At 41.1% G+C, this 27,209-nt stretch overlaps 1 protein-coding gene across 2 annotated transcripts in view; it reads left to right on the forward strand.

Moving 5' to 3' along the window:
• Sh3yl1 (SH3 and SYLF domain containing 1) overlaps positions 1 to 27,209 on the forward strand; it is a 47,222-nt gene that overhangs the window by 726 nt on the left and 19,287 nt on the right. For both annotated transcript variants that reach the window (XM_070014672.1, XM_070014673.1), the window contains exons 2-4: positions 19,294 to 19,404; positions 21,722 to 21,835; positions 23,960 to 24,024. In XM_070014672.1, the coding sequence (XP_069870773.1) occupies positions 19,294 to 19,404; positions 21,722 to 21,835; positions 23,960 to 24,024 (290 nt within the window). The remainder of the gene's footprint in view (positions 1 to 19,293; positions 19,405 to 21,721; positions 21,836 to 23,959; positions 24,025 to 27,209) is intronic.

The following is a 27,209-nucleotide window of genomic DNA, read 5'->3' on the forward strand; positions in this document are numbered from 1 at the left end:
GGCGGCGCCTCCGCCGCGGCTCGGTCGGGGCCGGCTCCCCCTGGGGCGCGCGGCGGGGTCGGCCCGGGGCGGCGGGGCCGCTACTGCGGCGGGGGCTGGTGCCGCCACGACAGTTCTTTCCTCCCGCGAAGCCGCACCTCCGCCGGCCCGGCGCCGGCGTCTGAGGAGAAGCCGCACCTCCGCCCTCCCGGCCCGGCCCGGAGCCGGCGTCTGAGGAGAAGCCGCACCTCCCGGCCCGGCCCGGCCCGGAGCCGGCGTCTGAGGAGAAGCCGCACCTCCCGGCCCGGCCCGGAGCCGGCGTCTGAGGAGAAGCCGCACCTCCCGGCCCGGCCCGGCGCCGGCGTCTGAGGAGAAGCCGCACCTCCCGGCCCGGAGCCGGCGTCTGAGGAGAAGCCGCACCTCCGCCCTCCCGGCCCGGCCCGGAGCCGGCGTCTGAGGAGAAGCCGCACCTCCGCCGGCCCGGCCCGGAGCCGCTCGCCTCACCTCCAGCCCCGGGCTCCTGGCCCCGCGCCGGGATGGCGGAGACTCAGTGTCCCGCTTCTAGACGGCTCCGGGTTGGTTTGCACCCGTGACGACCCGGACCTTCCCCGCTGGCGAGCGCCGTCCCCTCCCCTCCGCCGGCCCGGCCCGGCCGCTCCGCCCCGGGTGCCCGTGCCCTGGACGCCGTTCGGTCCCGAGGAGCCAGGCCGCGCGCCCGGAACCCTGGCTGCTCAGGAGGCTGAGCTCAAGGCCAGCCCGGGCGGGAGACCCGACTCCGGACCACCAGCAAACTGGGAGCGCAGGCGGGGACCCCGGGAAGCTGGGTTGAGGTGACCGCGAGCCAGGGAGGGGCCGCCCTCCCGCGCTCCCCCGCGCTCCCCCTGGGCTCCGGGTAGCCCTCGGAGGTGCCCCGCTCCGACCGAGGTCACCGCCGCAGCCCGGCCAGCCCTCCAGGCTGCGCCTACATTCACATTCATGCTTTCTGGATTCAAACTGGGAGCTCCACCATCTGAGTCACGTCCTCAGCCCTCGTTTGCTTTAGTTATGTTCCTGCCCCCGCCATGGGCCTCAGACTTCGGTTCTCCTCCAGTGTAACGGGATCCCAGGCACATGCCACGGCACCCAGCTTCTCGGTTGAGATGGGGTCTTGCTAACTTTGTACTTGGACTGATCTCCAGCCCGTGCTCTCCTGACCATTGCCTCTTGGGTAGCTGGCTAGGATTACAGGCACGAGTCACCACGGCTGGCTTTGTTTTTCCCTTTAATTTTTTTTATAGTATGGCAAAAGTCATATTTAGATCATCCAAATTGTCCCATGGAAGTGCCGCACTCTCCTTTTAATTTTCTTTGGGAAATATATGTATTGGTCATGGAGCGTGAACCCAGGGCCTGGGTGTTGCCCCTAAGCTTTTTTGCTCAGGGCTAGCACTGTACCACTTCGAACCACCATTCTCTTTCAGTTTTCTGGTAGTTATTTGAAGATAAAGGTCTCACCGACTGTCCTGCCCAGGCTGGCTTTGAACTTTGATCCTCAGATCTCAACTTCCTGAGTAGCTAGGATTGCTTGGATGAACCCAGCACTGAGCTGGGTTTGTTTGCTTGTTTTTGTTTTTTTGTCAGTTCTGGGGCTTGAACTCTGGGCCTGGGCGCTGTCCCTCAGCTCTTCAGCTCAAGGCCAGCACTCTACCACTTGAGCCACAATCACTTCTGGTTTTCTGGTGGTTAATTGGAGATAAGACTCTCACAGGCTTTCCTGCCGGGGCTGGCCTTGAACTGCAGTCCTCAGATCTCAGCCTCCTGAGTAGCCAGAATTACAGGCTTAAGCTGTCTTTTAGGATCAAATCTGTGGCCTGTGTGATCTTACCCAGAGCCAACACCTCCCTGAGATTTCTGGGAAAAAGGTGGAATAGATATAAGCAAGAGTTTTCACACCCACTACTTCTAGCTCTTCATCTATCTAGAGCCTTGGAGCCAAAGGGAGGAGGAATAAGTACAGGCTACTGTAGGATTTGACATTCGTGTTGTTTGTTTGATTGGAAATTTGATTCAGGAAAGTAGATGGTCTGATTTCTGGAACTGACAAACTGTCTCCTTAAGATAAGGAACATACTTAAAACCAACACTCTGGAAAGATAACACCAGTCATAGAATCAAAGGTTACAGTTGTTAGGAAATAGTGTTCAAAATTGTGCTTACTGAGAAAGGCAATATTTCAAAGCCTTGTGAGTTTATGTAAAATTTTGACTAAGATTTTGGTCAGTTTGCTCTAAATATTGTATATCCTTAGGTAGTCTAGTTTGCTTGATGTTGGATAAGTTTTATCAGTTTAAAAAGTAAACCTCTTTCATGTAAATTATAAAGTTTAATAATAAGTAATTAATGAACTTTACAAAACATTTCTAAGCTTACTTTTCCTAGAGGTATCATTTCTGAATTTACTGTCTTCCCATGAAAGTAATGTGAAGGATGATTGTGAATGGAAACAAAGTTAGGGAAATATTCTTTAATCCCTTGGCCTTAGTGGAGGTCTACATTTTAACACAGGAGTCAACTTTCTCCAGTTGCAATTTATTCATCCTAGCACTCAAATGTTACTGTTTTACCCCAGTGAGTTGTTACTAAACTATGGCCAATATGTTTAATTATGTACCTTAAACACATTTAAGTTTCTGAGGTTTTTCAAAGTAAAACATTTACTCCCGGGATTTTACAGACTCTGCTTAATTTCTTTAAAAATAGAAAATTTTAATACTTTAATTGCTTTTAAATAAGCTAGGGACCAGTGGCTATGCCTGTTATCTTAGCTACTTAGGAGGCTAAGATCTGAGGCTCAAGATTCAGAGGCTGGGCAAGAAAATACATGACTCATCTCAAATTAATCAGTAAAAAGTTGAAGGTAGAGTTATGGCTCATATGGTAAACACCATCCCTGAGTGAAAAAGCTAAGGAACAGTACCTAGGCCCCGAGTTCAAGCTCCAAAAGAAACACACACAAACACACACACACACACACACTCACACCCACACTGTTTATACTTAATACCTTCTTAACCTTGAAGTCTGACAGCCACTTTTTCTCAAAAACAATGAATTTACTATTTATGGATAGTTTCCTTGGATCTGGAATTTGGAGGCTTATCACTTTCCTGAGGGTTAAGATGCTGTCCATAATGTGATGTTGGAGAGGCATCTGGTTGCTTGTCAGTGTCATAGATTATGATGCCACCTCCTAGGTCAGACCATGATCTGTGTCCCTTACAGCAGCAGAGCAAATCAGTATTTGAAGCTGAGGGCAGCAAGTGAAAGCTATAGCTGACGTTTTAATATTTTGGCTGTGTCAGAAAGCCATTACAGTAGTTTTATGGGAAATCTCACAGAATCCCTGATATTTTAGTTTTTCTGTGACTGGACTTGTGAGCAGTCTACAAATGCACCTGGGCAGCTGCTCAGACGAGCTCTGAGGTTGTACGAGTAGAGTATCTCTACCCAGGAGCTCTCCGCCCCCCTCCCCATGCCCGCCCCCACCAATGGATATGTGCATAGCTAAAACTTGGCTGTGGAATGTGCGTGTATGACTGGCCAACACAGCTCAGTTGAGAGAGGTGAAGGAGAAAGTCTTTGTAGCTATAGTTTATTATTGTTTACTCTGTTTTAGTTAATATATGTCAGAAAAATCTGGTCTAAACTGGTCTTAACCGAAATGGATTTTTCCTGGCCCTGGTGACTACAAGTGCAGGACTACTCTGAGGTCAGTGTAGTGCTGTGGTATTCAGCATCTCCCTGCACCTCTCTCCTATCCAGCAGAACACACATGGAAGTGCTGGCATTCCTTGTACAGGTCCTAGTGGTGCCCATACAACTCCCTGGTCCAGTTCTTGTTCTGGACCAGGGTTGGCTTGAGTCTGCTGTGGCCAGGAGCAGACTGTCCTAGTACCACAGACTTGGTTACCTGCCCCGTGGGAGTTCTGTGAGCAAGGTGTCAGTGAAAGCAGACATTCTGTGCTGCTCCTTAAATAAACAGAGTAGATGGGCAGCAACAAAGAAAGCTGGGTAATCCCATTCAACAAACTGTTGTCTGGATGAGCGAATGGTCAGTACTTGAGGTGAATAGAGTGAGTAGAGGACCTGTGCCTGCCCTCCGAGGACCACATCACACTGATGTGAGACAGATAAGGCAGGAAAGCTTAGGCAGCTCCCACATGGCATCCAGTGTCTCACTACCCGCTCAGATGGGATTGTGCTATCCTTGTACACTAATGCTAAGGATATTACTTGGTGACCTTGCATTCTTCATGAATCTGAAAGACCAGCTTTGTCACAGACATGGTGCCGTTTCTAGCATCACTGCCCTTAGCCTCCTGGGTTAGAGGAAGCTTGTGAGGTATGCTGATACCTGTGGTCCGTCTCCTGAGCATGTGCAGCAGCGCTGGGCCCATCGTGCTCTCTGCTGGGCTTCACAGGAATTCAGACCTTGCAAATTTTGTTATTAACTTTTGGTCAGTCAGGTGGCTTAAAGTCAGGTCTTGGGCACTGTCCCTGAGCTCTTTACTAAAGACTAGCACTCTGCCACTTTGAGCCACAGCACCACTCCCAGTTTTCTGGTGGTTAACTGGAGATAAGAGTCTCACAGGAACTTTTCTGCCCAGGCTGGCTTTAAACCACAATCCTTAGATCTCAGCCTCCTGAGTAACTAGGATTACAGGTGTGAGACACTAGTGCCCTGGCAGGTTTTTTTTTGTTGTTGTTGGTCATGGGGCTTGGACTCTAGGCATGGGCGCTGTCCCTGAGCTCTTCAGCTCAAGGCTAGCTCTCTACCACTTGAGCCATAGTGCTACTTCCAGACTTTTCTGTTTATGTGGTGCTGGGGAATTGAACCCAGGGCCTCATGCATGCGAGGCAAGCACTCTACCACTGAGCCACCTTCTAAGCCCTCAGTTATTTGTGAATGTGTGCCTGTGCTCTCTTCCTGGGTAAGAGGTGTTTGGGCACTCCCCCATCAACTGTGCTGCCCTGCTGCTATCTGGCTCTCCTCTCCTCTTGAGATCTAGAGAATATAACATAATCTGAGATCCTGGAAGATTTTGCTACACTTTCAGCTAAATCCACTGGATTTTATGTAAATGAGTCTTCTTAAGGATTGTTCATTGGTATTTGATTATGTGTACTCTGGAACCACACAAATACTGTATTCCTTTTACAGCTATTTGCTGAGGGCTTACTACAAATAGCTATTACTATAAGTGTTGGGGATATTACAGTTAATATCACACAATATGCAGACTAACATGTACACCACACACATACACATGCATGCGCACAGTATATCCATGTGCAAACACCACATGCCTACACACATGTATGCAATGTGCAGGATGCATACACAACATTCTGAACCCCACATGCATGTGGACACAGCACATGCACACACCACAAGTCTGCACTTATGTATGTATGCATGCCACACATGTTTGCACGTGCATGGTAGTGATATATGTAAACTTTGAGAGATCAAGCAACAGAATCAGGTTTTCTGAGGTATTATCTGGATGGAGCCTGACCCTTGTATGGGTTAATGGAAGCTGTGAGCAGACCTAGCAGAAAACAATATACTCTTAAGACTGTAGAAGAGGAAGATTGTAATGTAAATAAACTCCATGCTCTCCTGTGGTGAAGGCGAAAAGTTACAGCCTAGCTTTGGGCTGGGCTCTTTTAACGCTGTCTTAGGAGAAAGGCTGGGATCATGTGACCAGCAGGTAGGAAGGAGTCAGATTTGAGTAGAGCTGAGTAACTCCTGTTGGAGCTGCTACAGTTGAGGCTGGAGTTTCGGGAGAGGTTAGGAGTGAATAGAACTAGGGAAGCAATCGAATACAAATGATGCTTTTACTTGGGAGAGAATGACAGCTTTCAAGGCAACTAACAAACTATCCCCTAACCCCTTAAGATAGAGGTAGGGGGCTCCTTCTCATGTGGCCATTTTATGTGGAGCCAGGTAGAAATCCAAGCTAGGGGCAGGGGAGTTTCCCAAGGCTAAGAGACTAAGGTGGCTGCTGGAACCCCATTCTGGGGGTGGGAAGCTGGGTGCTGGCAATGCTGCAGCTGAATGGTGTCTATCAAAGCAGCATTCAACATAGCTCTGCAGGTCAGGGGTTGCTTGTATTTCCTGTAAAAGGCCAGATGGCACCTAAATTAGGCCTTCCAGGGCAGGGGTGGAATTTAGAGGTTTGTGTTGGCACTTTGAGGAATTTAGGGTTTGTGATTGCTAAAGCTCTACTACTTCAGCCATACCCCCAGCCTTTTTCACTTTGGTTATTGTTAGAGTCTTGCTTTAATAATCATTTTTAATCAGTAAAAACACAAACAATATTATTTGAGTGCTTCCCTACAGTGAGGTCCATAGGTAAGACTGGAAGAAGCGTAGGTTTGCCTACATTTTTTATCTGGTACAACACAAATACCAACAGTCAATGCTAATCAATCTCTAATGCAATTCTCCTGAAAATGTTTTTCCCACACAAAATATTGGTCTTCCTTTGTATTCTGGCTGAGGGTGGGGCAGAGGCTGGTTCTGGCCTTGGTATAGCTTGCTAAACCTGCTGGGCCTGCTTATTACTTTGGGGCCTTGCCCTCCCAGAGCACCTGAAGCTACCCCTGGAATGAGGAACCCCTAACATGAGCTTCCTCTTCATAGGCCCTGGAAGGCCCCACAAGGGCTCATGAGGTCATGGGGATCTCACCAGCCAGGCCTTTGGGCTTCAATCAGAAGTTTTCTCCCCATTGAGGACACAGCACCCTCACCTGCGCAAGGACCCGGCAGGCTACTCAGGAAACTGAGTCTGCTGGAAACTTTTCCTGCTTCCAGAAGCAATGGTGCTTCCTCATAGCTTTTGCTGTAGCTAGTAATTTTCACATTAGACTCCACCTTCCATGGGTGACCCTCAAGTTTCTATCCTCTGTATGGATCTGGACCCTGCACTTGCTCCAGGAGAACATTCGAGATGACAGCAGAATGAGGATCCTGAGAGGCCAGAGCTGGGCCTCACTGCATTACATTGTTTTAAGGTGTTCAGGCCAAAAGGAACACTTGGTACAGCAAAGCTAACATATCTTTATGTCCATTTTAACAATTAATGAAAAAACAAAAAACATAATTTTGCTTTTTTTAAGGACTTGCAAGTAATGTGTTGGATATATACTACACGGTTAGAGATAAATATTAACATATAAGAGATCATATTTGATGTATTTATTCATTTTTCCCCTTTTAAGTGATTAGAATGCAGATATAAACCAGTTGATTCTAGCTAGACACTGGTGCTTCAAACCTGTAATCCTAGCTACTCAGAAAGCTCAGAGCAGAGGATGGCAATTAGAAACCAGCCTAGGTAGAAAGTCTGTGAGACTCTACCTTCAAAATAATCAGCAAAGAGCAAGGCTGTTGGCATGGTTCTAGTAGTGAGTCAGATGAGCAAGCCAAGTGGAGCAAATTTAAGGCCTGGAGATCAGACACTTTTACCACAAAAACAAACCCCCAAATCCAAAAAACAGTTGGATCTAGTCCTATGTAAAAAGAGTAACTTCCTCCTTCCTGTCTTTCTTCCTGAGTTAAATACAATGGGGAGAGTAGGGTTTTGTTTTTGTTTTTCCTGGTACTGAAGGCTTGAACTTTTTTGAGTAGGGTCTTATGTTTTTGCTCTGCAGCCTGGACCACGATTCCCTTATTTGGCTTCCCTCTTATCTGAGAGAAAGAAGAGTACCCAGCTGTTGGTTGGATGGAGGTCTCACTAGCTTTTGACCTGGGCTAGACTTGAACTTCAATCAGTCCTTCCAACTCTGTCTTTCCAGTAACTGGGGTTACAGGCAATAACCACCAAGCCTGGCTGAACTCAGAAATATTTTTAAATACATTAGGGTATAATTAGCTGCATAACAAATCTGTACCTTTCTACTACTTAATGTGGCAAGAACCACTTCTCCCTCAGGTGGACATGTCATGTAGAGCTAGGAAGTTTATGGCATGGTAGTTCAGGAGGATCTTCCATTCTTCTGTTCCTCTGGCTCTGCCATCTAAAGCCCTCTTCAGCAAGCAGGAGAAGCCCACCTCTTCTCCACTGTTAGGTGTAGAGATGGCATACCATTGTCTGAGCAGCTGTTTTCCCAGTGTTGTACCATGATAGGGAAGCACATGCATGGATGGATGAGTATCGGTACCAGTTCTACATGTAATTCTGTCATTCCATGAAAGTTTAGATTGTAGGTCCTTGCCTTCGATACTCACCCCAAACTCAGGAAACTAGTACACAATTCATAACATGCATTGCATTGATTATAAATAGACTCATGTCAGGCAATTTTCTGGTCACATCCTGCTTGTCTTGCTAACTCACCCCAATACCTTTTCTCCATTTTAGCCATCAAAATGGAAATAAAGCTAGGTCCCTTGGTGATATGTACTCAGTGATCAGTTTTCAAAATCTATTAACTGTATAAGTACAATTGGAAACTGGAAATGTAGAAAACTGAAAGTACCCTTTCCTATGTATTTTCTTTCTCTTGAAGAAACTTTTGGTAGAACATAAAAATGTTTATCTTTAGTATGTTACATTAAGTCAGGACTAAAATCTGATACTAACTGGTCACAAAGAAGCTGGACTGGAATTGACACATGTATGAACAACTAGAAACTTGTCAAAACCCAAGGCTCTGTTTCCCCTGGCCTGACAGACACATCTCAGATCTGTAAGGGAAAAGAGTCAGGTAACTCCTTGCCAGTTTGCTTCCACGGGCTCTTTACAAATCTTAGTGAGGGCAGAGACACCAATACATGGGTCTAACTGAAAGGCAACTGGAAAGAACCAAGATAAAGTCGGGAATCTGCAAAGGCTCTTGGTCCATCGCAGTTCACTGGGGAAGAGGAGTCTCTCCAGCAGAAGAGCTGAAGTGAAGGGTGAGGCGAGCAACCCTGAGCACACCAGGACAACCAGGAGACTTGGACTGGAAGTCTACCCTCATACCATCCAAGACAAGCCTGGGAGGCTGCACCAGGCCCAGGGCATCCATAGGCCACATGTTATTACACCGTGACTGACACAAGATGTAGACTCCCAACCTGGCCATGGTTACAAAGTCTAGAACTCACAGATACTAGAAGGGACAGACAAGAAAGCACAATCAGACCCAGAGAAGACAAAAAACAAAACTGGAAGTTACTATCAACAGGTATCCAACAGGGATGTGAAATAGAATCTAGGACTTTAAAACAGCTTGAAGAAGTTGAAGACAGCAATAGCTAAGGAAGAGCAGAGTGTGACATACTTCAAAAACAAAAATGACCTAATAGATTTGGAGCTTAGCAGTAAGATCCGGGATGGAAGTTTTAAATGTGTTTTAAGAAATAATGCCCCTGTACTAGTATAAATGTGCAATTTTATACATTAAGTTGCTACATAAAATTTGTCTTGACAATAAAACAAAAAAAAAATAATGCCCCTAAATTTCAAGATGACAGGAAATGATAAGGTTAACCATAAGCTGAAAAAATACTAAAGGTGTGTGTGTGATGGGTGTGGTATGTGTGTGTTTGAAGTGGTTCACGTAAGTATATAGAAAATTTTCACAGCAGAAAAACATTCACATTTTAAAATGGGTAGAAGAGGAGTTGGAGGCATGGCTCAGGTGGTATGGGCACAAAGTGTCAGATATTCAAGTCCTGATTTCTGATTTTTTTGCATGTAAACATGTATTTTATTTTATTTTTATTGTGAAAATACTCTACAGAGGGGTTACAATTACATTGGCAAGATAATGAATACATTTCTTATCAAGCATTGTAGCCTCCTCCTTTGTTTCCCCTTCCCATCCTCCACTCCCCCCATCTCCCCACCCAATCCTCCTCCCCCTACCCCCTCCACCCCCGCACCAAAGTTGTAAAGTTCGTTTTCAACATAACGACTTGTACATCTCATTGTTGCAATGGGTCCACCTGTATCCCTGTTTTAACGATTTGTTATTTCCCTTCCCCTCCACAAATTATACCGACATCAAATACAGTGAAAGCAGGGGTTATACTGTGGGGGAGGGACATACAAAGCAACAAAGAAATCATCTTATAAATGTGTTAGAAACAATCGCATGAAAGAAAAAAAGACATTTGAATACTTATCTAGGGTTCATTTCCCTAACATCAGTTTATCTGACCTTTTCTGCTTGACTCAGACATATACTAGATATTGCAAATAAGGGAAACCATGGGACCTATGTTTCTTTGGGCCTGGCTTACTTCACTTAATATAATTTTTTCCAAGTCTTTCCATTTCCTAACAAATGGGGCAATGTTATTCTTTCTGATGGAGGCATAGAATTCCATTGTGTATATATACCACATTTTCTTGATCCATTCATCTACTGAGGGGCATCTGGGTTGCTTCCATATCTTAGCTATACTAAATAATGCTGTAATAAACATAGTCGTGCTGGTAGCTTTAGTATGGTCTTGTTTGTGAACATTCTGGTAAATGCCCAAAAGTGTGATTGCCAGGTCATAGGGGAGCTCTATGTGGAGCCTTTTGAGGAACCTCCATACTGCTTTCCAAAGTGTTTGAACAAGTTTACACTCCCACCAACAACGCAGTAAGGTTCCCTTCTGTCCGCATCCCCTCCAGCATCTGTTGTTATTAGAGTTCTTGATTATAGCTATTCTAACTGGAGTGAGGTGGTATCTCAATGTTGTTTTGATTTGCATTTCTTTTATGGCTAGGGAGGTTGAGCATTTCTTCATGTGTCTATTGGCCATCCTTCTTTCCTCTTCCGAGAAGTTTCTCTTTAAGTCTTTAGCCCACTTATTTATTGGGCAGTTGTTTCTTTGAAGATTTGTTGTTGGGAGATTTAATTTTTTGAGTTCCAGGTATATTTTAGATATGAGACCCTTGTCCATTGTATGGATAGTGAAGATCTTCTCCCAATCCCTGGGCTTTCTATTGATCTTGCTAGTTATGTCCTTTGCCATGCAGAAGCTCTGCAATTTCATGCAATCCCATTTGTCCAACCTTTCTTTGATTTGTTGTGTTTCTAGGTCTCCATTAAGAAAATTTTGGCCTGTGCCAAGGAGACCTAGGGTTTCTCCTATTCCATCCTGTAATGTTTTCAGAGTGTCTGCTTTGACTCCAAGGTCTTTGATCCATTTGGAGTTGATTCTGGTGCAGGGTGATATATATGGGTCTAGCTTTCATTTTCTACAAGTAGTTAACCAATTTTGCCAGCACCATTTACTGAAGAGGCTGTTTTTATTCCATTCTATTTTTTTAGCTCCCTTATCGAAGATGAGATGGCTATAGGTCTGTAGGTTCATTTCTGGGTTTTCAATTCTATTCCATTGTTCCTCATGTCTGTTCTTGTGCCAGTACCAAGCTGTTTTGATTACTATGGCTTTGTGGTAGAGTTTGAAATTTGGTATTACTATTCCTCCAGCACTGTTCTTTCTGTTGAGGATCGGTTTTGCTATTTGGGGTCTTTTATTGTTCCATATGAATTTTTTGATTGCCTGTTCTATTTGCTTGAAGAATGAGGTTGGAATATTGATAGGTATCACATTGAATTTGTATGTAGCCTTGCGAAGTATTGCCATTTTCACTATGTTGATCTTTCCAATCCAGGAGCGTGGGAGTTTTTGCCACTTTCTAAGTTCTGTTTTGATTTCCTTTTTCAGGTTTTTAAATTTTTCATCATAGAGGTCCTTCACTTCTTTGGTTAAGTTAATTCCTAGGTATTTTATTTTTTGTGGGGCTATTACGAATGGAGTTGCTTTCCTAATTTCAGCCACACTTTTCTCATTGTTGGCATACAGAAAAGCCATTGATTTTTGAGGGTTAATTTTATACCCTGCTACTTCACCAACGTTTTGAATCAGCTTGAGTAATTTGGGAGTGGAGTCTGTGGGATTCTTTAAATACAAGATCATGTCATCTGCAAAGAGGGAGAGTTTTACTTCTTTCCCTATTTGGATCCCCTTTATGTTTGCATCTTGTCTTATTGCTGTAGCTAGGCATTCTAATACTAGATTGAAGAGAAGTGGAAAGGGTGGACATCCTTGTCTCATTCCTGAGTTAAGAGGAAATGGGCTTTAGTTTTTCACCATTAAGTATAATGCTGGCTGTAGGTTTGTCATATACAGCCTTTATTGTATTGAGGAATGTTCTATGGATTCCTAATTTTTCCAGAACTTTCATCATAAAGGGGTGTTGGATCTTGTCAAATGCTTTTTCTGCATCTATTCAGATAACCATGTGGTTATTATCCTTGCTCCTGTTGATGTGATGAATTATATTAATTGATTTGCATCTATTGAACCAGCTTTGCATCCCTGAAGTGAATCTTGTTTGATTGTGGTGTATGATTTTTTGGATGAATTGTTGAAGTCAATTGGCCAAAATTTTGTTAAGTTTTGCATCAATGTTCATCAAAGAAATGGGTCTATACTTCTCTTTCTTTGATGAGTCCCTGCCTGGTTTTGGGATGAGGGTTATGATGGCTTCATAGAATGAGTTCGATAGTGAACTTTCTCTTTTAATTTCATTGAAGAATTGGAGGAGTATTGGTGTGAGCTCTGCTTTGAAGGCCTTGTAGAGTTCCGCTGTAAAATCATCTGGTCCTGGGCTTTTCTTAGATGGGAGGTCTTTTATTGCTGTTTCTATTTCAATGCTTGATATGGGCCTGTTAAGATGGTTTAACTTATCTTGGTTTAGTTTTGGCATGTCAATAGTTGCTAGGAAAAGGTCCATTTCTGCCAAGTTCTCAAACTTATTAGCATAAAGTTTTGAGAAGCATTCCCTTATAATGTTCTGAATCTTAGTTGTTTCTGTGGTGATGTTTCCATTCTCATCTCTGAGTTTGTTTATTTGGGTGTGTTCTCTTGTTTTTCTGGTAAGATTTGCTAAGGGTCTCTCAATTTTGTTAATTTTTAAGAACCAACTCTTTGTTTTGTTGATTCTTTCTGTAGTTTTTTTGGATTCTAATTCATTTAATTCTGGTTTAATTTTAAGTATTTCTTTCCATCTACTGGATTGGGGTTTACCTTGCAGATGTCTCACTAAATTGTTGGTTTCAGATCTTTCCAATTTGTTGATGTAGGAAATCAGAGCTATAAACTTGCCCCTGAGTACTGCCTTTGCTGTGTCCCAGAGTAGCTAGTAATTTGTGTGTTCATTTTTGTTGAATATCATGAACATTTCAATTTCCTTTCTAATCTCTTCCATGACCCACTCGTGATTCAGCAGTGTGTTGTTCAGCCTCCATGTGTTACAGGACTTTCTCTAGTGGCTTTTGGTGTTGAGTTCTAATTTTATTCCCTTGTTGTCTGAGAGAATGCAAGGTATAACTTCAGTGTTTCTGAATTTGGACAAGTTTGCTTTGTGGCCTAAAATGTGGTCTATTTTGGAAAATGTTCCATGTGCTGCTGAGAAAAACGTGTATTCTGATGCTGCTGGGTGAAATATTCGGTAGATGTCTGTTAAATCTAGTTGATCTGTGCAGTTGTTTAGATCTGCGATTTCTCTGTTGAGTTTTTGCCGAGTTGATCTATCTAGTGGGGAAAGTGGTGTGTTAAAGTCCCCAACAATTAATGTCTTTGGATCTATGTGGGATTTGAGGAAAAGTAGTGTTTGTTGGATAAATTTGTGCTCCATTGTTTGGCGAATAGATACTTAAAATTGTAACATCCTCCTGAAGGAGAGATCCCTTAATTAGTATGTATCGACCTTCTTTATCTCTTCTCATGAATTTTAATTTGAAGTCTATTTTATCTGATATTATTATAGCAACTCCCGCCTGTTTATGGGGGCCATTGGCTTGGTAGATTTTGTTCCAACCTTTCACATTGAAAATGTGTTTGTTTTTATGGGCAAGATGTGACTCCTGATGGCTGCAGATAGAAGGATCTTGCTTTTTAATCTAAGTAGACAGTCTATGTTGCTTAATTGGAGAGTTAAGTCCGTTAATGTTGAGAGATAGGACTGAGAGGTATTTGGGAGTTCCTGCCATTTTATCCACCTTCTTGGGGGCTGTGGCAACTGGGTTCTTCCTATGGTTCTTGGATTCTCAGTTTGGGTGCAGTTTCTTGGCCTTTAGTGTGGTCTTGTTGGTTTTCTATGTGTAGGACATCTTGAAGAATCTTTTGTAGGGCTAGTTTGGTGGAGATATATTGTTTCAATTTTTGTTTGCTATGGAAGGTTTTTATTTGACCTTCAGTTATAAAGGAGAGTTTAGCTGGGTACAGTATTCTTGGTTGATAGTTGTTTGTCTTTAGGGCAAGGCATAAATCATTCCAGGCTCTTCTTGCTTTGATTGTCTCTGCTGAGAAATCTAAAGTGATTCTAATTGTTTTCCCTTTATAGGTGATTGATCTTTTCTCCTTGACAGCTTTAAGGATCTTTTCCTTGGTCTGAATTGATCCTGTGTGGATTATAATGTGATAGTGGGATGTCCTATTCTGGTCTGGTCTATTTGGAGTTCTGAAAACTTCTTGTATCTGAATAGGCCTATCTTTTTGCATGTTTGGGAAGTTCTCTGCTAGGATCCTGTTAAACAAATTTCCTAGACTATTAACTTCTCTCTCTAGGTGCTCCTCTACACCCATTATCCTCAGATTAGGCCTTCTGATGGTGTCTTCCAAGTGTTGGATAGAGCTATCATATTTCTTGGATTTGTCTTGGATGGTTGTATGTTCTTTCTCTATAATATCTAGGCTGTCTTCAATCCCTGAGATTCCATCTTCTACATGGTCTAACCTACTATCAAGACTTTCTACTTTGTTTTTTATTTCTTTTCCTTCTAGTCGGTCAGCTTTGATGGCTTCAAATTCTTTGTTGGAGCTTTGTTTAAGATCTTGTATGAACTTCTTTACTTCCTTAATTTGGTGTTCAGTGTTTATTCTCAAATCACTTAGTTGATTGGTTATGGTTTCCTTGGACTCCCATTACTTCTGTTGGGTTCCATTCTGCATTCCCTTTGTGGTCTCCCTGACTTCTTTCAGCTCTCTGTTTATGGATTCCATGAATGCCTTTAGTGATCTTTGTGTATTCTCATCCTACTCTCTCAATTCCTGTATTACTCTTTGATTAGCTTCCTCACGTTCACGCAATTCCTGTAGTTCTCTTTGAGTGTTCTCAGCTTGCTCAAGCCATTCCAGACTTTCTTTGACTGGTCCCAGCCTGCTCTCGCCATTCCTTTATTTCTCTTTGAGTGTTCTCAAGCTACTCACACAATTCCTGTATCAATTTTTGAGTAGCTTCCTCACGCTCATTCCTGTATTGACCTTTGGTTTGCCTCCTCTCTCTCCCTATCATGCTCATACAGAGTCCTTTGCAGGTTTTCAATCTTTTCATTTACCATGTTTACCAGTAGCGTCTATAGAGCTTTTTGGGAACTCTCCTCTGGATTATTCATTATCTGTTCTGTCCCCTGATTATCATGAGTGAGATTTGAGATACCCGGATTTGCCATTTTTCTTGTGTTTTTCCAGCTTGCTCTGCCCAGTTGGGATGGAAGTAAGACCAGTTTTGTCCTAGAACACTATCTTAAGGCAAGCATCAACCAAACTCTGTAGTTGCACAGTCAAAAGTCTGCAGATACAATCTAGTTCAACAGATATATCTATTCAACATCAACTAGTTCAACAGATATGTCTATTCAACATCAAACAACTATGCATTGATGGGCTACGAACCGCAAAGAAGAATTTGGCAAACCAGAAATTATTATGTTTAGGGAGAGATGTGCGTAAAAATAGGAATAGAGGGATGTGGAAAGGCAGAGAGAGAGTTAACTAAGTCCTAATCTCAAAACAGGAAATAGGTTGGATAGAATGATAGTAGAGAGAGAGAAAAAAGAGAAAGAAAAAAAGAGGGAAGAAAAAATAGAAAATCAAAAATTAAAAATTAAAATGAGCAGCATTTAAAAATTATGCAAATTAATAACAAAATATTCAGAGAAGAACATGGATAGAATGAGAGAAGGGAAGGGATATAAAGGAGAGGTGAAAAACTTAAAAATAAAAATGCTTAAAATATTATATAGGTATAAAGAGGTAATACTACTATTAAGGTATTTAAGTCTAAGAGGTTTTGAGTAATAAATTTCTGGATTAAGTGTGTACACAATGGGGAATAAGGTCTAGTAATCGACTATGGGTGTATCTGAGGATGAGCAGAACAGCGATTAAGTCATGTAAAGAAGAACAAAAGAGAAGAAAAGGTGAAAAGAATGAGAAAGAAAGAAAAAAGGATCAAAAGGTCAGTAGAGCTAAACAAAATTTTTTTAAGAAAAAAAAGCACACACACATATACCCCTAAAATAAAAATTATAAGAGGAAGAAAAAAAAGAGGAAGAAAAAAAAAGTTAATATAAAACAATTTTTTTAAGTTAAAAATTTTAAAAAGTTTTAGAAAAAAAAATTTTTTATAAAAGGCACAAAAAAAGAGTTCTTTGATTTTTTTTGGGGGGGGGGGATGGGAAGATCCTGTATCTCCCTTGTGTCCATAACCAGTCTCTTGTTGGAGTCTCTGGTCTGCTTGTGGCATTTGATTTTCCTGTGGATTGGTTGGTTTCTTAAGTCAGTTTGTTTGAGCAGGCAGAAAAATGCTCTGGGTTACCCAGATTTTGTGATCCTCCTCCCAGGCTAGTTCAATGGGAGGGAGATCTGCTTTGAGTATCACAAAAGAGGGAGATGGCTGTTTACTCTAGTTTGAAGATGCTGTGATGAGGCTAAGTTCTAGGTAGAGTTGGGGCCTTTCAACAAACTGTAGCTTTTCCCTGAGGGGCTAGCTTCTGAAACACTCATGAGCCCAGCCTTGAGCCATTCTCGGGGTTTCTGCTTACTGAATTTCAATTGATTATCTGGGCTGCTGTAGAGAGGGGCAGCCTCTGTCTCTGTTTACCCAGTGAACAAAGCCACTCCTGGGGCTGGCAGCCCATGCTGGATGACTTTTCCCTGGGTGGAGCTGAGCCTGGCAGGTCAGGTTAGGTTCCTGTGACCTGCTAAATGATTCTAGTTTTCTTCCAAGGCCAGAGTTGGAGCTAGCTGCTCAGCCAAGCCTTTGTTAGTATCAAAGATGGAAATCTCCGGTAGTGGGAGGGAAGGGGTGGCCTTCCCTCCTTTGCTCCCTGAGAAGGAGTAAGGATGTCATGCTTCTACTCACGCCGAGTCTTGGTTTCTGGGTCATCTCTGGTCTGTGAACTGCAGGATGAAGATGTCTGCTCCTTGTCAGTTCTTGCTGGTGTTTAGAATTCGCTCACCTGCCACGACTGGCGCCTTTGTCCCGGACTCTGTGTTGCAGGTATGGTGGCTACGGCCACCACCGCCTCAGCCGCGGCTGCTGGCAAGTGCTCAGATCTGTCTCCTTGCCTGGATTTTCCCTCTCTGGCCTAACTCTCTGTGCTGTGATGGCACACTTGGTGTGATTCTCTGGCTTAGGACTGTTCACTGGAACACTAAAACTGCTTTCTATGCGAGAACTTGTTTAGCCTCCAGCTTCTCATCCGCCATCTTCCCGGAACCCTAAAAACCCTGATTTCTGATTTTTTTTTTCAAATGGGCAAAAGACTTGAACATATGCCATAAAAAAAACCCAGAAATACACATAAGAAAAATTTCAACAATGTTACTTATATGGGAAATGAAAAGTAAATCTGTGCTGAAACACCACTAAAGTAACATTGAAAACATCATTCGTAACAAGTGTTGGTGAGATGTGAAGTAACAGGGCCATTTAGGAATTGTGGCTGAAACTAAAGTGTTCACTTCAGAAAATGTCCTGGCAGCTTCTTACATAATTAAACATGCACTTAACATTCTGAACTAGCATTTCCTACCTTAAATATTTATTCAAGAGAAAGTAAACATTTGTGCACAGAAGATTTTTTTGGGGGGGGGTACGGTTGTGGGGCCTGAACTCTGGGCCTGGGCACTGTCCCTCAGCTCTTCAGCTCAAGGCTAGTGCTCTACCACTTGAGCCACAGTGCCACTTCCGGCTTTTTTCTTTTTGCTTATGTGGTGCTGAGGAATCGAACCCAGGGCCTCATGCATGCAAGGCAAGTGCTCTACCACTGAGCCACCTTCCCAGCCCCCACAGAAGATTTTTATGGGAATATTTATGCCAGTTTTATTTGGAGTAGCTCCCAAACTGGAAGCAACAGATTTGTCTTTCAAAACATGAAGAACAAATTATGGTGGTCCCACACATGAGAAGATACCCTGAAGTAAAAGAAAAAAAAAACAACACTCCCATTAATCTTATGCTTTATGAAATTAGAAAATGATACACATTTATATGAAAATAAACTAACATGCAGTGACAGATCAAATGGTATCTACCTCCAGCACAGCTGACTGCAGTGGTGCAGGGAAGAGCAGTTGGTGGGAATGGAAATGTGGTACATATCCTTTGAATTTCACTTTTGTAAGTTACATTGTGAAGGCTACATAAAGAGCCAATATTTAACCATTCTGAAATACTATAGAGTAAAACATTCAGAATGCCAAGACAAAACTATAGTTATAATGCCAAAGGACTAAGGGAATACACACATACCACACATTTTATTTTTCTTGCATAAACTACAAAAATGAACTCATTTACTGTCTGGCCTTACATGAGAACTGCTAGAATCGGTTGTTTTTTTGTTTTTTTGATCCCTCATTCAGTGGCAAGAGAATGAATCAACTTCCCCAACATGCTTGAGAACAGCAAAGAAACAGGAGGGGACATTGTCCAAAAGAAATGTACTCTGCCTGCCTTGTAACCCCTCTCGACATCACCTTTATAATTACAATTTCTTATTTAAAAAGGGGGGGGAAGTTCAGACAACACTGAAAATGCAAAATGCTATACAGAGACAGGCATGCATTGCTGGATGTAGTGACTCAATCCCTGAGTATCTCAGAATTGCACTTTTAGACAGTATGTAAACAGCTACTTCAAACATTTCTGATGAGAATAGACAAATTGTAGATTGTCTGTTATATAGACAATATTACTCTTCACTAAAGTGAGTTAATTTTATGGAGAGAAGACATTGGGGAGTGGGGACAGGTTTTGTCTAAAATCCTTAGGATCCCTTCATTTTATAATCTCTGAGATTCTGAGTTTAGGGTTTTCCTATAAGTAGATTCAATGTTTTAAGAAAAGCAAGGTCAAGTTAATAATTTGAGGACTTACAAGTCATCTTTGTTTAGAGCATGTGACACAATATGTATGATAATAATGAAGCTGCAATAAATCCTAACATCTATATAGTCAATTTTAATTAATATATCTTTTTTTTCAGTGAATAACCCTATACCTTCAAACCTAAAATCAGAAGCAAAGAAGGCTGCGAAAATATTAAGAGAATTCACAGAAATAACTTCCAGAAATGGTCCAGATAAGATCATTCCTGGTAGGTAAATTTCTAAATTTGTTTTCTAAATTGCTTTTGTGTTCCTTAGCTTTGTCAGGCAGCTTCTTCCATTGACAATAGCTGGTATTTAGATAATCTTTTTATCTCAGAACTAAGCCTAGGATGTGCTTCTTGGGTAGTCTTCTCAACAGAGCTGGCAGCAGATCACAGCCAAGGAATTGGGGGCCTCTTCCCTTCCTCTGCCTCCTGCCTATACTCAGAGGTGCCAGAACCCTAAGTCCCCAAGTCTCTGCTCCACTCCAGCTTTCCTAAAATTCTCCTGTTCTTTTCATCACATTCTAAGGACAATGCAGCTAGACCTTGCAAACTTACAAGCCAGTCTCACAAGTAAATTTTAGTCTTACTATTTTTCCTTCTACCTAGCATATTTAGACTGAATATTGGTTTAAAAAGACATTGACCAATAATTCCTAGAACAGCTGTGTCTCTGTATCCCCCTAGTAATTAAGATATAGGCCCTGAATTAGAGCAGTGGATTAAGGCTTCTTGGTCTAACATGCTCTTCATTCAACAGGTGATCAGACTGATCACATGTAATCTGACTCAAAGGTGAGCCGTTGAGAACCCATCCAATGTACAGGTATTTCCAAAGGTGATTCATGATATACTTGCCTCATGAGGATTCATATGCATTTAGTTTTGGCAATGCTGCAGACTAATTCTCTCTTACTTTATCACAGTGCTTGTCTCTATCCTGAATTAAGGAAACCAGTTCAGTTCTCTTGAGCCAGACCTTCTGAAGTTATTAACAGAGTTGTGGGTTAGTTTTAGTGTTTTGTCATTATATCAGTATTAATAGTAATGTTATTTATGGTTACAGTGGCCCAGCAAGTTCCCTCATCCTAAGAAAGCTTCACTATTCCACTTCGATGCAGACTCACTCAGCTACTGGGCATTGCCTGTGAGCTGGTGGTATACCTGCTCAGGCCTTGCAAATCTGCTCTTCCTACCAGGTGCCCAGTGGGCTTCATGTGTGTTACCATTTCAGAAGCACAGCTTTTAAGCTTAAAGAAACTTCAAGCGAAAAACCTGAGTTGTCAGGAATAGTCTTCTGCAGCAAGAGATGGAAAGGGTTTGACATACACAGACTTGTGGTTGAGTACTGCTTTTTAACCTCAGTGGTATAAATTTGTCTTAACCTAATGTTATAGGCTCTGGGAAAGCTTAATTTAGAAAGTAATCTTGCCATCAGGTCATCCTATATTTTAGGTGAAAAAGCTAATCAGAAAATTATTTAGGGATTACCTGTACTGGTATTTTACTCTCTCTGAATTTGGATAATCTATAAAAATATAGTTGGCATGTAGAGAATGTCCATTTAAATACTGTTGATATTTCTAAATAAAGGCAATAACTGTAGAAGCATTGAAGCCAGAAGATGCGATATACAAGAAATACAGTCAAGACATGTCTATAAAAGTAAACATTTAATATGAATTATAGATTTCAATCTATTTTAGATAGCTCTACTACTCTTCTGCTTGTTGGCCTTGTGTAGTGTTTTGTGATGCATAATTTCCAAGGGTCTGTTACTAATGTAAGTTTTGAAATGGCATAATTATATTAAAAACTTCACATTTTCCAGGGACATCTACAAAACATTTTGTGTTCCAGTGTAGTATTTGCTTTCATTGTCTTGACAGAATATTTGACAAATAATATTATAGACTGAACTATCATTGAATGATATTTAGTTTCTTTGTTTGAAGGATGTGCTATTGAGTAAAATTCACAGAATGAGGACCTTCTGCCTTATTGGATATGTAATTTAGTAATCTCATCTTAGATAATGAACTCCGAAATGTGAATTGACTAGTATTTTGTAAATTAATCTCTTTAGTATACTAGTGGTGTGCTAGTAAATTGATATTTTTATAATACTAAATTCAAGTACTGACAAAGTACTTGAATACTATATAAAATCATTTTATGAAATTAAAAGGGTTTTTTTTCTTTTTTGGTCGGTCATGGGGCTTGAACACCGCCTGGGTGCTGTGCCTCAGCTCTTCAGCTCTACTACTTGAGCCACAGTGGTTTATTGGAGATAAGAGTGTCAGACTTTCTTGCTGGGGCTGGCTTTGAACTGCGATTCTCAGATGTCAGCCTCCTGAGTAGCTAGAATGACAGGTGTGAGCCACTAGCACCCGTCTAAAAGTTTTTAAAGTGGCAAAAAATTTAATTTTTGTTGTTGAACCTAACATTTCATTTTAATAAGAGGTAAATGTAGGTGCAGTGTTTTAAGATCAACGCTCTGCTACAAGCTACCTTTTGATCATTATTCGTTGTTTGTCTACAGCCCATGTGATTGCAAAGGCAAAAGGCCTTGCGGTCCTGTCTGTGATCAAAGCTGGATTTCTGGTGACAGCTAGGGGAGGCAGTGGGATTGTCCTGGCACGCCTTCCAGATGGAAGTAAGTTGGCATTTGTAGATACTGTACTTTTTCTCTGTTCTGCTTTCTTCGTGGTTCTTCCCAAGGGAGTGTGACAGGTAACGTAAGTAAGTAGTCTTCCCACTCCATCCCCTGTTAGAATCATATACAGAGTAGTATAATTTGGTGTTATTTTCTGAGATAAAATCTATTATTTACCTTTTATTTATTTTTTTTATTTGTATTTTTGGGGCCTGAACTCTGGGCCTGGACGCTGTCCCTCAGCTCTTCAGCTCAAGGCTAGCACTCTTCCACTTGAGCCATAGCACTACTTCCAGCTTTTTTTTTTTCTTCTGCTTATATGGTTCTGAGGAATCGAACCCAGGGCCTCATGCATGCAAGGCAAGTGCTCTACCACTGAGCTACCTTCCCAGTCCCTATTATTTACCTTTTAAAAATTGATATCAAAATATACTTGCCATGAATATAACTATAAATGATGTTTATATTAATATTTGAAACTTATATAGGTATCATAATTAAAATGCCCTATATAATTTGTCATTTGCTGTTCTATCATACAAGGAAAAATATTGTTCATTATTGCTTTTTCATCATAAATATACTGTAGACAATAAACACAGATGTTGGTAAGTACATATTCCTCAACTATGAATTGGTTGGATTTGGTGTTTGCTGCCACTGTGTTTCTGTAGCAGTGGGAATTTCTACTGGCATTGCACCCCTAATTTCATGGCTCAACATTGTGGCACGTTGTATCCCCTATATCATATTCACCAAATATCTTCCCTCTGTAGACTCAAAATGGCTCAGTGAATTAAACCAGTTATTTATCATAAGTTTAAAAATATACAAGTTTTAAAATAAAAAGTTTACACATAGAAAGTCAGCTCTTTAAAGAGTTGTAAAAGATGATGCTTTTTGTTTTATTAAGCATTGACCAAATGTTCATGAAAAAACATCTCAGCAATAAAACCAAGGTGCCAGAGGCCCCTTCAGGGAGAGCAGGGCTCCTTGTCAGAGGGAACTGGTCTCTACAGGGAGACCCTGAAGTCTGGGCCCTTCAGTCTCTCTCACAGGAGACTATTGCAGAAAGGATAACCTACTTATACTTTTCAATTTTTTTCAAAAACGATTTCCCTCATCCTCCTGTACACTCTTCTAAGTAATTTAAAAGCTGTACAAATAAGCAAGGCAAATTCCTAATCCCAGAGGAGAGACCATAAGCCAGGCCATTCCCAACCTAGGAAATGAAAACTACCCTCAGGATTATCAGACACTGATTTCTGTAATCACAGCTCCTCCAAGCAGTTCAGTTCTTCATGTGTCAAGCAACAGTTGCCTTCTAGCATGCATTCGTATGCACCAGCAAGGAAAGGAAAGAGGAGGAGTGAAGAAGAAAGGCATTATTAGGCTAGGCTAGGCTAGGCTAGGCTAGGCTAGAATAGGCATTATTAGACTCTTCTGCTCTCCCCCACCAAATTAAAAATACTTCTTTTAGTCTTGTTTTACATAATGGTTTCTATATCAGGAAAAGTAAGTACACAGCAGTCCTAAAATGTACTATGTCATAACAAATGGAATTGTGCTTAGTTTCCAAATGTAAAGCAGTTTATCTTAGAATTTTATGATCTTGAATTTATAGCCTAGCTCTTGTTCTACTAGGCACAAAGGGAGCCAAACAGTTTTTGACATGAGAATATTACAGCTGCACAATTCAGTATCATGTTACCCATAGGAATGATTATAACAAACTCCTAAATCCTGATCTCTTAAGTCTGATAAATTATAACCAAAGACTAGGACTGCAGCTAAATTATAAAAAATATAAAACTGGACTCCAGAAAATGGAAATAAGGTTTTAGTAATTAAAATTTTCAAATGTTTAGTGGCCGGGAAACTAATGGTCTGGTATTATGCATGTTGTTAGGGAAGGCTTAGAGAACCATGGGTATGTGAGTCTGAGTCATGAATGCTGAATATCTAATATCTGCCAAATATCTCAGCTTTTAAAAGATTATAAATAATTTTAATATATAGGAAAAACATGTGAGTCATCGTTTTAAAAAGAAATATTTTTCTTCCTATATTTATATGTTGGGAACGTTAAACACTACAATAAGTTTTGCTCGTTTGTTTTCTTAGAATGGTCTGCACCTTCAGCCATTGCAATAGCTGGGCTTGGTGGGGGATTCGAAATAGGAGTTGAGGTAAGTAGACTAAATACAGAAACTTAACACACAAAGACTGAGAGCCTCCTAGTTCGTTCCCTTCACTTGTCTCTGTTCCTGTTCCCCTCCCTCTTGTCCTTTCCTTCCCTTCCCACTCCTCATCCTTTCCTCTTGCTCCTTTCTTCTGCTCCCCGTCTTCCTCCTCCTTAGTCCTCTTCCTCTCTCTTTTACACATAAGATTGAAGCCAGAGCCTTATTCATGTTTGTTTCGTTTCATTCTCAATTGTATCTGTTTCCATTTAGCATACATTCATATAACAAATGCACCCCGTCATCTTGAACTTTCCTCCCTGGGCTCTTAGACAAGTTAGAGCTGGTCACTGGCCTGAACAAGCTTACTACAACCCTTCATCATCTGTGGTAAATTGCTGTTCCGGAACATTTGATGTTCAAATGCTCGAATTGAAGATTAATATCATGTTATTTCTGTTGGTAATTCTTCTGATGATTATGATTGTTACAAAGTGGACTATAGGTTTCTGATCAGGGTGTACCTGTTGGCAGAGGTCTGCCAGGCAGGACTCAGCCTTCTCATTTATCTGCTAACTTTTCCTCTGTTGCTTTACTACTAAGCAGTTGGTAAATCAAATGTTTATGCTAAAATCATTTTCTTCTCAAATTTCAGTCAATTTCCTGTACAGCTATTCTTTTATGAATTTACTGTTGTCCTAGTTTTAACTTTCGTGACTTCATTAGAAGAAAAAGTTTTTGTGAAGCCTGTCTGCCTGCCTGCCCTCCCTCACTCCTTCCCTCCCTCCCTCCTTCCCTTCCTGCCTCCCTCCCTCCATCCCTCCCTCCCTCACTCCCTCCCTCCCTCCCTCCCTTCCTTCCTCCCTTCCTTCCTTCCTTCCTTCCCTCCCTCCTTCCTTCTCTGCAATTAATTGCTACATAAATATGCAGTATAAAAAGACTGTTTTATTTCTGCTCATTTGGCTACATCTCTGCACTGTGTGAGGCAGAATTAGTGACTTCAGAAACATTGCCTTGTTGGAAAGTGTGTTCCCAGCAGCCTCTGTTCCCATGTATCCCAGCAGTATTCCTTTCCTAGGTGAGAATTTGCTTCACACAGATCAGCTTGCTATGCTTCCATTATGCATGACCTGACCCCTCTTTGCACATCTTCTGGCTCTATTTAAACCCAGGGATATGGTTTGATTGTTGTGTCAGATAGCACTTATTTTAAAAGTGCTGAGAGACTTAAGTGCTTTTATCCATCTGTAGGCTTCTTTGACTCTAAATCACGCCTCTTACAGTCAGTATAGATTTGGATTTTTTAAATATGTCCTGATTGTTTCTGCCTTTAAATTAGGTGAATATTTGGTAAGATGAATTTTAAGAAACCTTTAATAATATCTTTGCTTTGTTTTTGAGTCATTTTTTTAGTGGTTGCTCTAGAGTTTACAACATTTTTTTTTGGGTCCGGTCGTGGGGCCTGAACTCTGGGCCTGGGCGCTGTCCCTCAGCTCTTCAGCTCAAGGCTAGCGCTCTACCACTTGAGCCACAGTGCCACTTCTGGCTTTTTTCTTTTTGCTTATGTGGTGCTGAGGAATGGAACCCAAGGCCTCATGCATGCAAGGCAAGCGCTCTACCACTGAGCCACCTTCCCAGCTCATACAACATTTTTTAAGTTATCAAAATAAAACCAACATTGATTTGGTAAGATTAGAAAGTGTATTTTTGATGAAGTTCTGTTTTTTTTCCTCCTTTCTAGTGGTGCTGCTATGACATAACATATATATGTTATAAGCCAACTATTATCATTATAGTCAAAATATATACTATTTAGTGTATAATAATATAAATATAAAATACATATAATATATAATACATATGTAAAGTATAAAATGTATAAGATATAATATATAAATATAATGCAATAAATATATAATAAAATATATTATAAAATATAAAATTATACAGTATATAGTATGTTATTCTTTGTTAAAATAATGTATTATATAGTTTATGTCCTTTAAAGAGAATCAGTGAAGAAATTGAGAGTAAATGCTTATTATATCATATCATTAGGATGTAAATACCTATTCTATCAGCCTTATTTTTCAGTATTTTTGGTTCTATTTTGTTGTCCCTGGAGACAACTCATCTGATGTCAGTCATAGAAGTGTTATGTTAAGTGAACTGTTAGGCCCTGAGAGACAAAAGTTACATGTTTTCTCTCTTACATAGAAGCTAGAATAAGCTTCGACATATATTCATAACTATTTTGGGTAGTTTGCAAGCCTACACAAATGTATTAAGGTAGATTTTGGGAAGGACACAATGTAATTCCTTAGAAAGGCTAAACGAAAGGTCAACAAAATGAACACTAGGAAATGAGTGCTTGAAAAGTATGGAGATGGTTTTAGACAATGAAGGGAAGAAGTGGGTGAAGGCAGTAAAAAGTTCAATGCATATCTACAAAATGAAGAAATGTGAGGGAAGGGTGGGTTGGAAGAAATGGTGAGAATATTCAAAGGGCTGACCTTGATCAAGACACATTGTGCACATAAATGGCTTTGTTGAATGACAACTACTTAAAGTTAACAAAAATATTTTTTAAAAAGAGTTAATAAATCCAAAAAGTCAGTTTTAATCAGAAAAAAGAACTATGCATTTATACCATTTCTGATAACTTCATGTTTATATGTACTGGGACTTAAAACATGATTTTCAGTTACAACCTAGAGTTATTTTTTTAATTCTTTATTAATTTTTTCAAATTGATATTTTAATTCAAGTACAATGTAAGACTCTCCTTTTCACAAAGGTATTATACATCAGATTTACAGTATTCATCATCATAGCCAGAATTTTCATTTCTCTGTATCATGAACTCATTGTAAATATACCCACCAGACTGTGCCTGCCACATAGCAATTAAGAACATGTCTTTGCATTCATAATGAGTAATGCCTTTAGAATCTAAAGTGGTCAACTTTTGTCTCCCAGTCTCAACCCACACCAACTGATAAAACCAATACAGTGAAAAACCAGGTTGTAGTTTTCTCCATACATTAATGAACCTGAGACAGCACAGTGTAGCCAGATTCCATGAATTGTGATTAGCTACAGGGGTTTCTACAACCCTATTGAATCAAACTAACCTATCACAAGTCTTGATGGTGTATTCTGTTTCTAATGGCAATGAAGCTTGATAAAGTTAT

Source organism: Dipodomys merriami, unplaced genomic scaffold (genome assembly GCF_024711535.1).
Source record: "Dipodomys merriami isolate MVZ:Mamm:240054 unplaced genomic scaffold, mDipMer1.0.p SCAF_99, whole genome shotgun sequence".
In the NCBI taxonomy this organism is placed as follows: Eukaryota; Metazoa; Chordata; class Mammalia; order Rodentia; family Heteromyidae; genus Dipodomys; species Dipodomys merriami.